Source organism: Phascolarctos cinereus, unplaced genomic scaffold, assembly GCF_003287225.1.
Source record: "Phascolarctos cinereus isolate Bilbo 61053 unplaced genomic scaffold, phaCin_HiC Scaffold_5;HRSCAF=322, whole genome shotgun sequence".
Classification (NCBI taxonomy): Eukaryota; Metazoa; Chordata; class Mammalia; order Diprotodontia; family Phascolarctidae; genus Phascolarctos; species Phascolarctos cinereus.
This window is the reverse complement of record NW_027555958.1, coordinates 59,473,510-59,490,199: the sequence shown is the minus strand read 5'-3', so window position 1 is coordinate 59,490,199 and position 16,690 is coordinate 59,473,510. Positions and strand designations below refer to the sequence as shown.

Below are 16,690 nucleotides of genomic sequence, written 5' to 3'. Positions count from 1 at the left end.
ACTTCTAATTACTTCTCTGCTCCCAGTGTCTAACAACAATGGATGTATTGGAAAATCCCCATGATGCTTGAGATAGGGATATCAAGCAGCATCTGATGACCGGACTGCAAACAGGTAGCAACAGCTATTCAGCAGAAGAGGTTGAGTAATAACCTACTATGAGGAAGAGTGCTGTATTCAGACAGAGGATATGACAAGTGGGACCCAGGTATTCCATGTCACCATCTTTCCCAACATCCACATTTCTCTGGAGGTCCCCCAATGTACTGTTTCCCTTTCTGCCTACTCATTTTAATTTTAATTTTAAGTAGTCTCCAGGACCCAGAAGATAACCAGCTGCAGGTTTGTTAGACATAGACCTTGAGTTTGCTAAAGTCACCATCTTCCAGGAATAAAGTAGTCTCAAAATATATAATAAGTTCTCAAGAAAGCATTTTTGAAGTTGGAAACCTTTAGTGTTTTTTTTTAAATGTTAGGCAGAAAGTTGGTTTAGGTAAGGTCATCCTGAAGGCAGAAGAATTGAGTAACTGATCCTCCATTCTTCCATTTCTACAGAGACAATAAATACTATAGCTCCCTGTTATTTTGTACTTTAGACAAAATGAATTTTCCACAAATAAGGAAAAATTCTAAAAACAGTGCCACAAAATGACATACAAGATTTAAAATCCTAAAACTGAACATGTTTTCTAACCACACTGTACAAGGGACCACTAGGTTACTTACCCCAGTGCTATCGCCAACCCATGACAGAGATACTGAGCCACTGAGATCATCAAATACATGCTGCAAGAAATAAAATGAAAAGAAAATGAATCTATTTAAGAATTACACCAAGGCCATACCAGTCCTTGACCTACTCAAACAATTCAAAAAAATTCTTCCCTTATCAAGAATTAAAGGAATGCCAATAGGGAAAAACACCTTGACTCCTAGAACAGAATATGGGGATCACGGGATTTAACTGGTTAATTCTGATATTCAGTGGCCTGGAAAATTTAAGCTTCTCTCCATTTCGCCATTCCATTCTCTTCCTCAAATAAGCCATGCAGGTGAGCCCTCTGCCTGTAACAGCTGGGGGAACTTAGTTGCTTTTATTCAATCATCTTAAAAGATAGAGATAGCAAAGTATTTCGAAGATACTTTAAAAAGGTCTACACTGGTAATCAAGCAGTAAAGCTTGATTAATCTAAAAAAAAATTAACCTATTGCACCTAATCCTGATTAGCCTATTAAGACAATGAGAACAATTTTCATCTTCCCAGTCTTTCTAGGATATGCAATTAAATAGTCTTTGGATTCCTTCTGCCTTCTGCTTGACTTAAGGTGACAGTGGTCCTTAGCAGATATAAAAACATTTATGGCTAAAACTTTTAATATAGGGTCAAAATAAACCATAGAAACTTAGTATACTGTAGACTGCTAATGGAAGGGAAAGAAATTAATGATCATTCACCTGTCTCAAAGTGCGGTCTGCATGTGAAATGTGGGAATAATAAGCTGGCTATTTTTGGTTTTGCTCAATATTCTTTTATCTCTTTAAACTAGAAATTTAGGTGTTACTATTTAAGTAGGTTTCCTGACTCCTCAACTAACCCCTCGGCTACTCAGGAACCATCTCTCTTAACTTCTTACCTTCAATGCCTAAAGTGTCCTGCACACAGCAGGACTGCAATACATGATGACGAAAATATACTTACTTCCTATTCTAATTCCCAAATACTTCACCTACAAAAGGTAAGATCTGCCAACAATGCTGACTCAAGACCACCACCTCCAAAAGTCTGAAACAACAGAACTGAAGGCAGAATCTATCTAGTTCACTCTCTTCATTATCCTGAGCTTACTCTTGAGAAGAGACGACCCTAGATTTATCAATACTACACTCCCTCCTCCTTCACATTCCTATATTCTTTGCTTTAAGATCTTACAGTTAGGAGACCTGGTCTTTCAGAAGATGAATCCTACTCTGCTACTTAATAACCTACATGACCTTGGACAAGTCATTTCTCTCACATGGTCTCAGTTTCCTCATTTGTAAAGTGAGGGCTTTTATTTAATCACATTAAGACTAGATGGTCTCAATATTGGAGTTCCAAAAACACAGACACACTAATACTATGTTGGGGGAGCAGTGAATTGGTGCTGAAAAGCAATTCTGAATTATGCATAAGATGTGACTAAAATGCCTATTTCCCTTGAATCAGAGATCCCACTGCTAGGCATATAGCTTAAGAAGGTCAAAGAAAGAAAGGTCTCATATATACCAAAATATCCACAGTTCCTTTTTTTTTTTTGGTGGCGGAAATGAACTGGAAATAAAGTAGATAACCACAAATTGGGGAATGACTAAACAAACTGTGCTACATGAGATATAATGGAATATTACAGTGCTCTAAGAAACCATAACCATCAAGAATGCTGAGGAGCAAGAAAGCAATTCTATGAAAGATGCAAAGTGAAATAAAAGGAATTGGGATGACCCCCTATGCCATGACTACATCAACATAAATGGAAAGAACACCACCAAAAGAAAATGAATGCATTAGTTACAGTGCCCAAGGGAAAGTGCACAGCCTTCCCTTGGGGTGGGGGTGGGGCATGGGTGTGGAACACTATGTACATTGTTAGGCTAGGCTGATGTTCTGCTTGGGTATGCTAAATGGCTTTCCCCCCCTTCTTTTAAAAATTCTTTAAGAGATCATTCTCTAGGTAAGGGAGAGATATGCATTCAGAAATAAAAGTAATATAAAAACAAAAGATAATAAATTTTTTAAGAAGACTATATGATCTCTAAGGGCCCTTCTGACTCTTCATCCTATGATCCTATGATTATGAGCTTAGACTTTTTTTCCTTTTGTCTTCTATATGCTTTAAGCAGCACGGTCAATGCCTTGCACACAGTGGTTTCCCAAGAACTACTGTTGGCCAACTATCAGTGAATGCTGTGAGTGAATCTCAGGAATTTCAGGAAACACAGCTCAGTTTTGCTTATGAACTACTCGTCTAAAAGAAAAGTGAGGCCTGACTGGTTTATCTAGATCTAAAGTCTTGAAACTTGCACAGCAATTTACATTGGCTACATACACAGCAAGGCCAGACGCTCACTTCATCAGTCCCAAAGCCACTGAAATCATCTGAAGCAGTCACTTGAGACTCAACAATGGGAATATGCAGAGGCTACCACAGAAACTGAAATACAAACCACATGGGTTAGCACTGATTTAAAACCCAGGCTCTCTTTCCAAGGAGGGTCTTACTAACAACAACTGACTAAGAGAGAAGAAAAGAATTCCCCAAATGGTAGCTCTCTGATTTGTGGTTGCCTTGGTCTGGCTGTAATACTCACTGTCAGTCAGGATGCTGCCAGATCAATATAGCCTTCCATTTTTAGACAACGCCCGACAGCTTATCTCATTCCTACACAGCTTCCACATTCAGACAAGGCCAATGTAGCCCCAAAGCACTCATTGTTGCTATTACTAAATCATGTAAATACCCTAGAGAGCTGCCTTATAAGCACTTCTGGAGTTAGAAGCTCTCAATTGCATCTAAACAGTTCGAAACCAAATTCTGTTCATTGATTATACAGGAAAGAAAGCAACATCCAAAGAGTCACCTTGGAAACAGACTGAATTTACAGACAATTATTTTTGTTCTTTCATTCTGCCCTCACATTATTTTTCTCAACTTCAATACCTCTTACTATTTTCTTTTTTAAAACACAAAGCCATAAATGAGGTAAATCTGGTTTTCACGGCAAATATAACTCATCTGTATTTTTATTTCATCCCAACAGGACAAAAGTGAAAATGAAAGCTAATTCTAATAAGTGACTAAAGGTCTGTGAGGAAAGAAGGGTCAGATTCCTAGGAAGAACTATGTTAGGGGTATACCTCTACTCCAGGTCTTCAAGAGCAGAAGAAATACAGACTACCTAGGAGAAAAGGTAGTCAACCTACTTTCCAAAGTGTCACTGACAAAGGTCTGCAATCATGTTTTAAAAAATTCTAACACCTAGGGTTTATTATGTTGATCAGAAGTAACATTTCCTATCTGTATATTAACATTTAAAAAAAGCTTTCAAAGAATGGAAAATTACTTTAAATATATCAGCACCATTAATTATGATACATTTTTCTTTAGGCCATCTCTGACCTAGAACAAGGGGGGGGTGCCTATCTTTTTTTTTTAGGTAAGTTATCTTTTTAAAAACACATTCTGTAGGCTCCATAGCCATTCCTCCATTTATTGCTTCCTTCCACCCCCTTTACAGCTTCTCCATCTTTTGTGTCTAGCTACTGTCCATCCACCTAGCTCTCTTCAGTCTTGTCTTTACTTCTTCAACCTTTAATTCACCATATGTTCCCCACCTTTCTACAAGCCTTCCTGGTGTCTAACAACCATAAAAAATTAACACAAGATGGTGAGGGAATATTGTATAATCTATCTTTGCCTACTCTTTAAAAAAAAAAAACAACCCCCCCCTTTTTTTTTTTTAAAGAATAAGTTCCGGGGAGCAACTAGGTGGCACAGTGCATAGAGCACCAGCCCTGGAGTCAGGAAGTTCAAATGTGAACTCAAGACACATAACAGTTACTAGCTGTGTGACTCTGGGGAAGTCACTTAACCCCAACTGCCTTGTCCCTGCCCCCCCCCAAAAAGAATAAGTTTTTTAAGGGTAGGGGGCTATCTTTATGCTTTTAAAAGTTACACAGTTCTTGTACAGAACAGTGGGCATGGGAATGTTTGAAGCAGTGAAGTCAAGAACAAAAAAAACCCAAATCTACTGAGCTCCAGTCTTGTTAATTTGCAAGGATGGAAAATAAACTTGAGCTGCCTTATGGAAAAGGCTCATGGCTTCTTAGGTGATTCTGTACAACACATAGCAAAACATCACTAATCTAGGGTTAAGGCCGATCCAAATAACAGAAAGAACGCTTTTCTTAACCGAATTTTTAAAATTTAATTTCCAAATACACCCTTATCCCCTCCTTTGGGAACCATCATTTGTAATATAAGATTAAAAAAGAAAGAGAAAAAAATGCAGTTCAGAAAAACTAAAAAGTGCATCAATCACTATCACAGTGTTCACACCCCTAAAGTCCATCCCTCCTCTGCCAAGAAGGAAAAGAGAGACATTTTCTCAACCCTTCTCAGAGGCTGAGCAGTCATTATGTAATTACACAGCATCCAGTCTTTGTTTTTCTTTCCACTTACATTATTGCAAGTCATTGAGAATAATATTATTGCTGATTCTTCTTAATTCGCTTTGTATATATGTTTTCTCATATTTCTTGGGAATTATGGAATACTTTAAAAAATATAACCATGTCAATATGATTTTAAAAGATACCATAGCAATGTGATAAAAATGAAAATAATACCTAGAGTAATATACAGATTTAGTGCTATACCAAACTACCAAGGGAATATTTTATTAAGTGAGACAAAAAACCCCCCAAAATTTGGAGAAACAAAAAAAAATCCAGATTATCAAGGAAAACAAAAAAAATAGGAATAAGGAGAGAATACAACTTACAGATGTCAAACTACATTATAAAGCAACAATCAAAACTATTTAGTACCAGCTAAAAAAATAGGAAAGTGGGTTAATGAAACTCAAACAGACAAGGAACAATTTGAAATCAACTCAATAAGGCAATGTACAATAAACCCCAAAACAAATTACACAGGTAAGAACTCCCTCTGTGACAAGAACTGATGGGAAAACTGTAAGACAGTATGGCAGAAATTAGGTTTAGACTAACATACCACCACAAATTCCACATGGAAGGAAAGAAGTAAACAAGTACTTATTAAGCCCCTACTATGTGCCAGCTAAGTGCTTTACAAATATATGAATGGATATGATCAAATGATATGAGGCATATAAGACGCTCTGTAAGTCTTAATATACTATATAAATATTGGCTGTTGTAAAATTTGAATATTAAGAATCATATAATTTAAAAAATTGGAAAAGAACCAGAAACATATCTTTTCCAGCGATGGTAAGAGGATGAATTCGTAACTAATCAAAAGTGATTACAAAAGATAAAATAGATAATTGCAATTATACAAAATTTAAAAACTTCTATAAGCAAAATTAAATTACTATAAGAAGAGAATCTATTGACTGGGGGGAAATCTGCATAAAATATCACTAACAAGGATTCAATATGCAAGAAATATAGGTAACTAACCCATATATTTTAGCCAAAAAGCCATTGCCCAATAAATAAATGGTCAAAATGAAATGAAATACAAATCAAAACAACTCTAAGGTCTCACTTGGTACTCAACAAATTGGCAAATAACAAAAGGCAATAATCAGCAAACCAATGTTGGTGGACCTGGGAATTAGTGCAGCCATTCTGGAAAGTAATTTGCAATTATTAATCAATCCATAAAGATCTGCTAAGTGCTTGCTTTAGGCCAGGTACTGTGTTAAGCCCTGGCATTACTGTTAAGAGTGACTAAATGGAAATGTTCATGCCCTATATGACTCAGAGATTACACTGCTAGGTATATATCTCAAGGAAGTGGAGAGAGCTAAGTGGCACAGTGGCTAGAGCTCAGGACTTGGAGTCAGGAAGACTTTGGCTTAAATCCTGACTCAGACACTAGTTTGGGTGACCCTGGCTAAGTAACCCCTCTAGACCTTAGTTTCCTCATCTACAAAATAAGGGTGATAATAATAGAACCTACCTCATAGGGTTGTGATGAGAATCAAATAAGTTAGTATATAAATAGTGCTTTTTAAACCTCAAAGCAACTACATAAATGCTAGCTATTATTATTAAGTCAATGATAAAAAAAAAGGTTATCCTACACACCAAAATATTTACAATGCATTTTTTTAAAAATACATTTTTATTGATTTTCTGGTTTTGCTTTTTTTTATCACCATAGTTTCCCTAGTATTCTTCCACATAACAAATAATATTTTTTAAAGACAACAAAAAGAAAAAGGGGAAAAAAACCCAACATAGCATCAATACACCAAAAAAAAAAAAAGATCTGAAAATGCCACATGCAATACTTGCTGACCTTCCACTTGTGCAAAGTGGTGGAGCTCTTTATTATCTGGCAATGTTCACTTCTAATTTTTTTCTTTTGGTGATTGCTCTTTCCATCTACATTGTTGTAGTCACTGTGTATGTTGTTCCCTTCATTTTGCATCTTGAAAATTCCTAAGACTTCTCTTGCTTCTCTGTATTCACCATTCACTGTCTCTTCCAACTCAGTTACTTTAGGAGATGTCCACTGAGTGGGTTACAATTAAATACGTTGTAATAAATAATGTAACGGAAGAATATCATGCTATAAGAAACAAAGAATGTGATAATATCATGCTATAAGAAACAAAGAATGTGATAAATTCAGAGAAGTACAGGAAGCCTTAGGTGAATTTACACAATAGAAAATGAAGTAAGCAGAGCTGGCAACTGGGCCTGCAGTCAGGAAGATCTGAGTTCAAATGCCGCCTCAGAGACTTACTGGCTGGCTGACCCTGGGCAAGTCACATTTGCCTCAGTTTCCTCATCTGTAAAATGAGCTGGAGAAAGAAATGGCAAACCCCTCCAGTATGTCTGCCAAGAAAACTCCAAAAGGGGTCACAAAGTGTTGGATACAACTAAAAAACAATTAAACAACAGACAACAACAATGTAAATGGAAAGAATAGTAGCAAAACAACTGAAAGTGAATGCTGTAAAATTATAACGACCAAGTTAGCCCTAAAGAAGAGATGAGAAGCCAGTTCCTTTTCTTCTTTCCAGACGTAGGGGACAATGAATGTGGAATATTGCTATTATGGTAAGATATTTGTAATGTATTGAATAGTTTTGCTGAGCTGTTTTTTTTTTTTAGTTCTTTGTTATTAGGGATGGCTCTCTAGAAGGAGAGGATACCTTGGGGAAAATGTAGGAGATATAAAAACAAATTCTATCAATAAAAACTTATTTGGCAAGTTAGATCTTTAAAGCTCCTTCCTTCAAATCTAAATTTGATCCTATAAAATATAATTTTCTTTTGAGGCTATAAAAAAATTAAATCTATTGTCCATTAAGAATGTTTCTCAAATCTAGTGCCTATTACCATTGTCTCTACCACCTTAGTTTAAGTCTTTATAATCTCAATTACACCTTATCTATTTACATTAGGTTTCTAAGTTCCCTTCTTCCATACAAACCATTTTATGTACTACCACCAAATGTTATCTTTCCAAAGCACTGCTTTGATCAAGTTACTCTTCTGTTCAAACAATTTCTACGATACCTAGAATAAAATTCAACTCCTTAGGGCAGCATTCAAGATCCTTTATGGTTTGGCCTCAGTTTACTTTTTCAGTCTTATCTCCCACCCTTTAGTTGATGTCTATTAGTCTAACATACCTTGTGTTTTCTGATCTGTAGGTATTTGGCTCTTGTCATTTCATCAGGTTGAATACCTTTCCCTTCCTGCTTCACCTATCAAAAATCCAACTACAAAGTCCAGCTAAGATCCTAACTCCTGCACAGTGTCCTCTGATTAGCTTAACTAGAATGTCTCATTTCATACTCTCATCCTTTAATTCGTATAACATCTATCATCCATTCCAGATACATAATACATTGCTTTGTACTGTGGCTAATTTTACAAATGTCACATATCTACAAGATTAACTGTCTCTGCCTCCTGCCAAAATGGGTACCTAAATAGGAGACGGGCTGCTCAGTTTCCCTGTACTGACGCTAACAAAACACATAGGCAGTTAGATGGTGCAGTGGACACAACACTGAACCTGGAGTCAGGAAGACCCAAGTTCAAATCTGGTCTGTGTGACTGAATTATGTGTCAAATCTATCTGTATGACTCTTTACTGCCTGCCTCAGTCTCTTTATCTGTAAAAAGGAAATAATAATAGCACCTACCTCACAGGGTTGTGAATATAAAATGAAATATTTGTAAAGCACTTTGCAAATTTTAGAGCACTACAGAAATGCTATTATTAATAATAATAAAACCCTCAAGTTTCCACCAAACCAAATAATGATCAAGAAAACTAAAGATCAATTTCTTTTCCCCCAGAAATACACACAAAGTCAGCCAGAAGACCATGGGCAATGGGACAAGGGGGCCTCTTAGGCAAAGTCAAGCACTAGTAGTCAAGAGACAGTATGGGATCGTCTGTTATCTTTTCTCTGGGATCATACTTGCATTATATGTCTTCCCATGCTTTTCCGAGTTCATAATGTCCATCATTTCTTACATTCATGTACCATAACTGGTTAGCTATTCCCCAGCCGATGGACATCTCCTGGTTCCAGTTCCTTCTTAACTATAAAATATGCAATTCTGAATATTCTGGAGTATATGAGGTCTCTCTTTTTATCGGGTCAATCTCTTTTCAAGTGGTCATGAATTTTATTAAGGAGGCCCTGTAACATTCAGGAGCTTCATGATACTACTTCAGTGCCATCTGTAAACAGGAGCATCTGGAGGCCCTCACCATCTCTAGCAGATCCCTCTTCTCTCTGGAGGCTACACAGGACAACCTCCTGAATTATGCAAATAACTTTGCCTAGGATACATTGCGAGTCTCATCTGATGCTGTTAAATCAGGGGACCGCTGAACAAACTTATCTGTCACTGTATTTCTCAAGAAATCTTACATAACTTTACATGAATGGGAGATAACCTTGTGGGAATATAGGTTCTAAGTCTATGTTTTGCCCTACCTCTAGTTCAAGAAAATTACTTCTGCCTGCCAGGAAGTAAACAAAGCTGAGCTGAAACCACAAGATTACTCAATTGGAGCAGAAAAGGTTTCAAATAATATACAGCTGTATATAATTAGCAAACAAGTCACGGTTCAATTGATCTACTCAAGGTAGAATGAACTGAATAAGAGAAATCTAAATAAGGGGGAAGAGATATTTTTGGAACTTGAAAAGATGGACCGGAAGGCATAGCAGTTCTCTTGATAAAACTGAAACCCAAACCTCATACACAATGTTACTGTCAAAGAGTCCATGATATCAAATACTATAACTAAGAAACTTACAAAAGTGAAATAAGAATAAATAGGTTCCCAGCATGGGTGAAGGTAACTGTTTATTCAGGAAAGTTAGTTTCTGTCAGTTTTATAAATGACAGCTTGGAGTTGTCACTCTCATTCATTAGCTGGGACCAAAATTCTCCTTCAAGGGAGAAAGATTTTAAAGGATCCTTGATCACTGAGCTAGAGGCAAAAGGAATTCTATACATCATCTAGCCCAAGCAGCTTATTTTATAGATGAGAACTGAGAACCAGGTACGTGAAGGGACGGACTGAGGCTTACCCAGGTGGTAAGCACTGAGCTGGTCGAAATCTACCACAATGTGTCTTTACTTCGTAAACTAATGCCTGTGTCAGCTTTGAAGGCACAATCCTAATTCACTAACACAGAGCTTACCAAAGCTGCGATGAAGAAACAGGTCCATCAGGTTTGCTAAGACAGAAGAGGTGATTTTGCGGTTTTCATGGCCAGCCAACCAAAAGCCAGTTCTTATTGTAATAGATAGTAGGCGACTACCTCAGATAAGTGAACTACACTCGAAGGTGGCCTGCTCCTAAATCACAGTTTGGAACCAAATGTATCAGTGTCTAGGTCTCTAGTAACCCATGGGGAGGGTATGGGGGAGGAAACCAACACCTGCCTAAAGAAGGAGAATCCTTTTCTGGGTGGGAAAACTGGATGGAGGCTGGGAAGAGCCAGAGCTGGGATTTCAAGCCAGAAATGCTTGATCTGAAGCCTTCACTGCACGAGTCCCAGTCCCCAGTTGTTAATATTCATTGGTCCCTCTTTTATCTACCTCAGAGAACATAAGCTCTTCAAACACAGGGATGCTATGCTTGTGATTTCTTTCCAGATCCTTGCATGGTGCCTTGTACACAGTAGGCACTTAATGTTTACTGAACTAAAAGGGAATCAGCAGAGGGGAAACCAGGAGTGTGGAACAGCAGAAAGACATGGGGAGCTCTCCTCTAGATTCCCCAAACAGATCTAGAAAATGCACCAGACCTGAATACTAATGGGAAAATTCAAGGAAGAAAAAGTCACAGGGTGTCATTTTCTCAGCCCAGGGAGACAGAGAGCTCTGCAGCTGCTGGGCACAGGGTGTGGCCAGGAGCAGAGCGAGAGAATGGCAGGGCCAGAGAAAGTCCCAGACCCATACCAGGGCCTCACAATTGGAGTATGGGCCACCTGGCAGCTTTGTCAGAGGTCACAGATCCAGGAGAGACTGAGGAGGGTCTCCCCTGCACCCAGAGATGGCATACTGAGAGGAGCAGGCTAAGAAACCAGCAGTAGCAGGGTGACTTCAGAGCACCTAGGAGCACAGCAGAGCATTCTAGCTGGCTTAGGGTGAGCCAAGCAGCAATCCACCTAGGCTCTGAGGATGGGGGAAAGGGTGGAGCAGCAACCAGACTTTGCCTGGATCTGACCATTTTGCATCTGACCACAGAAATACTGAAAGCTTGGGGTCCCCAAGGGCCTAGAACAACATACCATTCAACAATCCTACAAAAGCCTCAAAAGGAGCAGCCCAGACCTTCCCTCCAAAAGTACTGCAGAGCCCAACCCTATCAAGTCTAAATTAGGCAGGAAGTAGACTGGAAGAATGAACAAACAAAAAAAAGAACCCCATCATAAAAAGCTATTATGGTGGCAGGGAAGCTGAAGACACAAACCCAGAAAAGAACGACTCCAAAGCATCAATAAGCAAAGCCTCAAAGAAAAATACCTACTGGGCATAAATTCAATTAGAATTCCTGAAAGAAGTGGAGTTAAAGGGAAAAAAAAGTCCTAACTGTTTTAACAATGCAATTAAAGTGCAAGAGGAAAAAAAATTGGAAAAGAAATGAGAGCTACAGAAGAAAAGAACTGGAAAGGGAATTAACAGCTTGGTACAAGAAGGACAAAATCTTGCCCCAGAACAAACTCTGAAAATTGGAATGGACCAAATAGAAGCCAATGATTCTATGAGACAAGAAATATTACAACAAAGTCAAAAGACTAAAATAAAAAAAAAACACATGTAGGTATCTCATAGTAAAAACAACTGACTGAAAAAACAGATCAAAAAAAAAATTAAAAATCACTAGGTTACTTGAATGCCATGACCCTTCCCTCCCAAAGAGAGCCTTGCAATCATATTTCAAGAAATCTTTAAAAAAACCCAAAAAAACTGCCTAGATCTCTTAGAGCCAAAGGGCAAAATAGAAATAGACAGAATCTACTTTTGTTCCAGTCTCTCCTTACGGATGGCACCTTGTATCTGCTGTTCTGCCACCGTGCATAGTTTCTGGTCTTTTGCTTTGCCTAGATTCCTGGTACCTAATGTGCTCCCATCTTTCTGATTTTATCTAGTTTCTGACCACTTACCCCCACCATCTTTACCTATAACTTCCAGTCCTTTACATACGCCTGGCCCTTAAGTTTTTATTCCTGGCTTTATCTTGATTCAACAACCTGTCTTTCTTCCCTGTTTCTGCAATCCACTGCCACCTATGGCCCTGGTCTAACAAGGTGATTCATTATTCTGAGTACACAGAGCTGAAGAAACTTGGCTCAGTTATCTAATCACACTATTTATAAAGACACTCCCCACATCTGTTAAATATTTTAAAGTTTCTCTATCAAAAGATAAATATATAGCTTGATAAGAATCATGAAGTCCTATATCATATAAAAGAACCTTAGACTGGTAACCTCTAGAATCATTCAATCAAAATGTATTTATTAAAAACCTAAAATGAGGGATGGGGGAAGACATAGTTCCTGCCCTTGCAGTACTTAGAACCAAGTTGGGAAAAGAGCTGTAGTGGGTACATCAAACAATAACAACAAAAAATTCTAAAGTAATACGTAAGCAACTGTAAAGTAGCACAGTTCAAACACTACACATAAACCATATTTTAACAGTTGTTTGTACAGTACTATACGTAGACAAGTACTTAATAAATAATTTATTATTACCGATAGACTACCCAAGGTTACAGATGGGTCAGTGATTGTCTATGACCCAATAAATGAGGGCACACGGAATCCTTTGAGATTTGTTTGTGAAACACAACAGGTCATGGTACAAGACTCTATAATTACCCTCTTATCGCCATCTTACAGCACAACATGAGAAGCAATAAGGATATACATTTTTGTGGACTATGAATTAACTGAGGCATCTAATGTAACAGCACAGACAATTCCTAAGTGTTAATAAATGTAGAACTGCCATACACACTTAATTGAGCTTCACATCTAATTAAACTAGAGGTCTAACTAAATAAGTGCTACTATATTTTGGAGAACCTGGGAGTTGGTCCCTGGAGCAACCGTAGCTTGAAAAAACCTAGTAATGAGACATCCTATCTATCTTTAGTTATATACCTGAAACCTAAAATAAAACCCCTGAAAGAGTTCAGGCTAGAGTAAGTAAAAGTGGTAGCACTTGTTTAAAGCCAGCAGATGGCCAGATCAATATGGCATCAGAAATAACATGACTGACAAGCAAACTAGTGGTTAAATTCAGTGACTGGCTGCCATCACTGAATACAGAAGGGGAACTTCTTTTGTTAAATAGTGTGAAAGCAGAGATAGCAAGCTGATGCTTTATCCTCCCATGACTTGATCTGGAGGAGGCAGATGGCTTAGGTGGAGAGGGTGCTAGGAGGTCAAAGGGCTCAAGTTCTGGTCCTGGCTTGACATTAACTGGCTGAATAAGCTGGGTTAAGTCAACCTCTCTGGGCCTCAATTCCTCATTTGTAAAATAGGGATCCTACTACTTGCTCTATATACTTAAAAGGGATATTTAGGTTAGGGCAAGATAACATAAGTGAATATACTCTATACTTTGCAAAGCACCATAAAGATGTTCAATAATGTAATTCCAGGAGTGCCAGGATAGGACTTTTAGGTTATGATTTTACAATTTCAGCCGGAAAGTCTAGGAGATGGACAGGATAGCAGGCAAAGAAGAGACCTGAAGCATGGTGGATGCGGGATTCCTGCAAGTGGGGAAAAAATGCAGCAATGTGGTTTTTAATATTAGAATACAGTTCTGTTAAATGACAAGGCACTGCTAGGTTCATAAAACAAGAGCTAAAAATAAGACCACAATGTTCCAGCTCTCATAGAGACTATTTTTAGAAACTCAAAAGCCAAATACAAAACATTTGAAGTAATGTTTTTCATAGGAGACAAAGTCCTCAACCACAGAAAGAGCCCTGAACTGGGAGTCAGGAGATCTGGATTCTAGAGGGAGCACTACAATTCAATTAACTTCTTAAGGCCCTAGTTTTATGTGTGAAATGAGTGAGTTGGAACAGATTATGCCTAAGGTACCTACTAGCTCTAAACTTGTTGGATTTTTCAGTCATTTAATCAGTGAGGAGTTTGATTATCCAGTGTTCCCTGTAAAAAAAAAGTTCCTAAGTTTACACTTATCCAGCTACTCCAACCTAATTCATCTTCATCTGAACATAGCCAAAAATTTGAAAAGAAGCAAAAATTAAAAGCAGCTAAAATGAATTATTTCAATCCACATACCAAAAAACCTCCAAGCAGAACTTTGGCTCAACAGGAAACACTTCAGGCTCTCACTTAGAGCCTACTGACTCTTATTTTAGACACCATTCTAATAAGCTTAGTTACTTGGATCCCTAGTTCACAAGATATCAAAAGAAATAAATCCAAGAAAAGAGAAATTTCTATATTAATAGAAACAACAAGAGAAGAAATAAAAATATTCTAAAAGCAGGCAGGAGAACCACAAAGCCATTTTGTTTCGGGCGAACAGCCTTGCACACCTTTATTAGATGAGAACATGACTTTTAAAATAAAACAAAACACAAGCCATGAATGAAATATCCTCCCCACCCAATCCCCCCTCCCAATACCTAGGCTTGACTTCAACCCAAGTGCTGTCACTTGGATGTCTCCCTAGCCTAGAATCTCTTCCTCTTCCTCTCCCTACCTTCCAACCATTCCTTACCCGCCAATCTTTCTTCTTAGGCAACCCCAACTTTTCCTGGATAGTTTCCAGGCTACTTAGCCATCACTTCATTGGAAAAAGTCACGAAACTGAGTTAAAGACATAACCTCAATTAGGCCCCCACGGCTGTCTGACAATCCATGTCCTGTATTCTTATTCTCTTTACTAACCGATCTAGAAAAAGAGGTATCAAGAACAGTTCATGTCAGACTAGGCCAAGGTCATTATGACAATTATTATTATCATCAGTGGACTGCTATAGACACCACTTAATTAAATGTTAGCAAAACATCTGATAAAGACTCATACTGTTCTCATGGAAAAGATGGAGGGATGTGGGCTACAGCAGAAGCATCAAACTCCCAGTCCATTAAGTAGGGCCAAACCAGATTAAAATGTAATTAGGAAATGTTTAACAAAATAAATAAAAATAGATCATGGATAATGTTAATTTGTGGTTTCCTAAGTCAATATGCTACCTGCAGGGATCTATTTCTATTTGACACCAGGTTAGATGATGAGACTATTATATCAGTTGGGTTCTCCAATGCAGAACACTGAGATCCACGGAATTTAAATGACTTACCCAAGGTCATGAAAACAGTAAACATCAGAGGTAGGGTTTGAACCAAGGTCTTCTGACTTCAGAGTCCCTGCTCTTTCCACTCTACTAGAGAGCAGTTTGCTTGAAAAAGATGTCGGGGTTTTAGTGGACTGCAAGTTCAGTGTCAGTTAGTAGTGTGCTGATAACTTTAACGTGTTCTCAGACAACATTGAGAGGCAGCTTCCAGGAATGAGAAGGTGATAATTTCATTATATTTTGCCTTGGTTAAGGAACTTCTTGTGTGCATGGATCACATATTGTGATCCATGATACTTGGTTCTGCCCATCATATTTTAAGAAAGACAATAATAATAAGACGGAGAGCATTCAGAGAACAATCAGAACGCCAAAGGTCCTGGAGTTCTGGACATTAAGCATGGATGCTAAGCCTAGAGAAACCAGGGGTGGGGGTGGGGAGGACAGGAGAGGTTTTTTTCCAAGTATATAAAGAAAAGGCTGTCAAGAGGAAGAGAAAAAAAAATAAGAAAATAAAAAATAAAAAAGAGGAAGAGGGTTCCACTTGTTCTGTTTAGTCCCACAGGCAGAATAAGAAGCAACAGAATTAAGTGGCAAAGATGCAAATTTAGGCTTGACGTCAGGGGACAACCAGTAACAACAAAACTCTAATGAGAGTTATCTGAAAGTGGGACTGAGTCCTTTGGGAGGTCACAGGGTCTCCCCCACTCAATGCAGTTCTTCATCCAGCTTATATTAGATGACCACTTTTCAAAATCGGTTGTGGTGGGAATTCTTTTTTTTTTTTTCCGGCATGAGTTGAACTCTATACATAGCCACTGAGGTCCCCTCCATCTGTGAAATTCTATGAACTCCCAATTTCATTTCCCTGGAACTTTTACATATCTTATAGTTATACTGGGCAGCTAGATGGCATAGTGGATAGAGCACCCAACCTGGAGTCAGGAAGACCTGGGTTCAAATCTGGCCTCAGACACTTATTACCTGTGTGACCCTGGGCAAGTCACTTAACCCTGTTTGCCTCAGTTTCTTCATCTGTAAAATGAGCTGGAGAAGGATACTCCAGTATCTTTGCCAAGAAAACCCCACA

The 16,690-nt window shown here is 38.2% G+C and overlaps 1 protein-coding gene across 3 annotated transcripts in view; it reads right to left on the bottom strand.

Annotated features, from left to right (window-relative positions):
* Window positions 1–16,690, bottom strand: part of SORT1 (sortilin 1) — a 69,076-nt gene that overhangs the window by 38,102 nt on the left and 14,284 nt on the right. For all 3 annotated transcript variants that reach the window (XM_021000686.2, XM_021000692.2, XM_021000701.2), the window contains exon 2: window positions 727–786. In XM_021000686.2, the coding sequence (XP_020856345.1) occupies window positions 727–786 (60 nt within the window). The remainder of the gene's footprint in view (window positions 1–726; window positions 787–16,690) is intronic.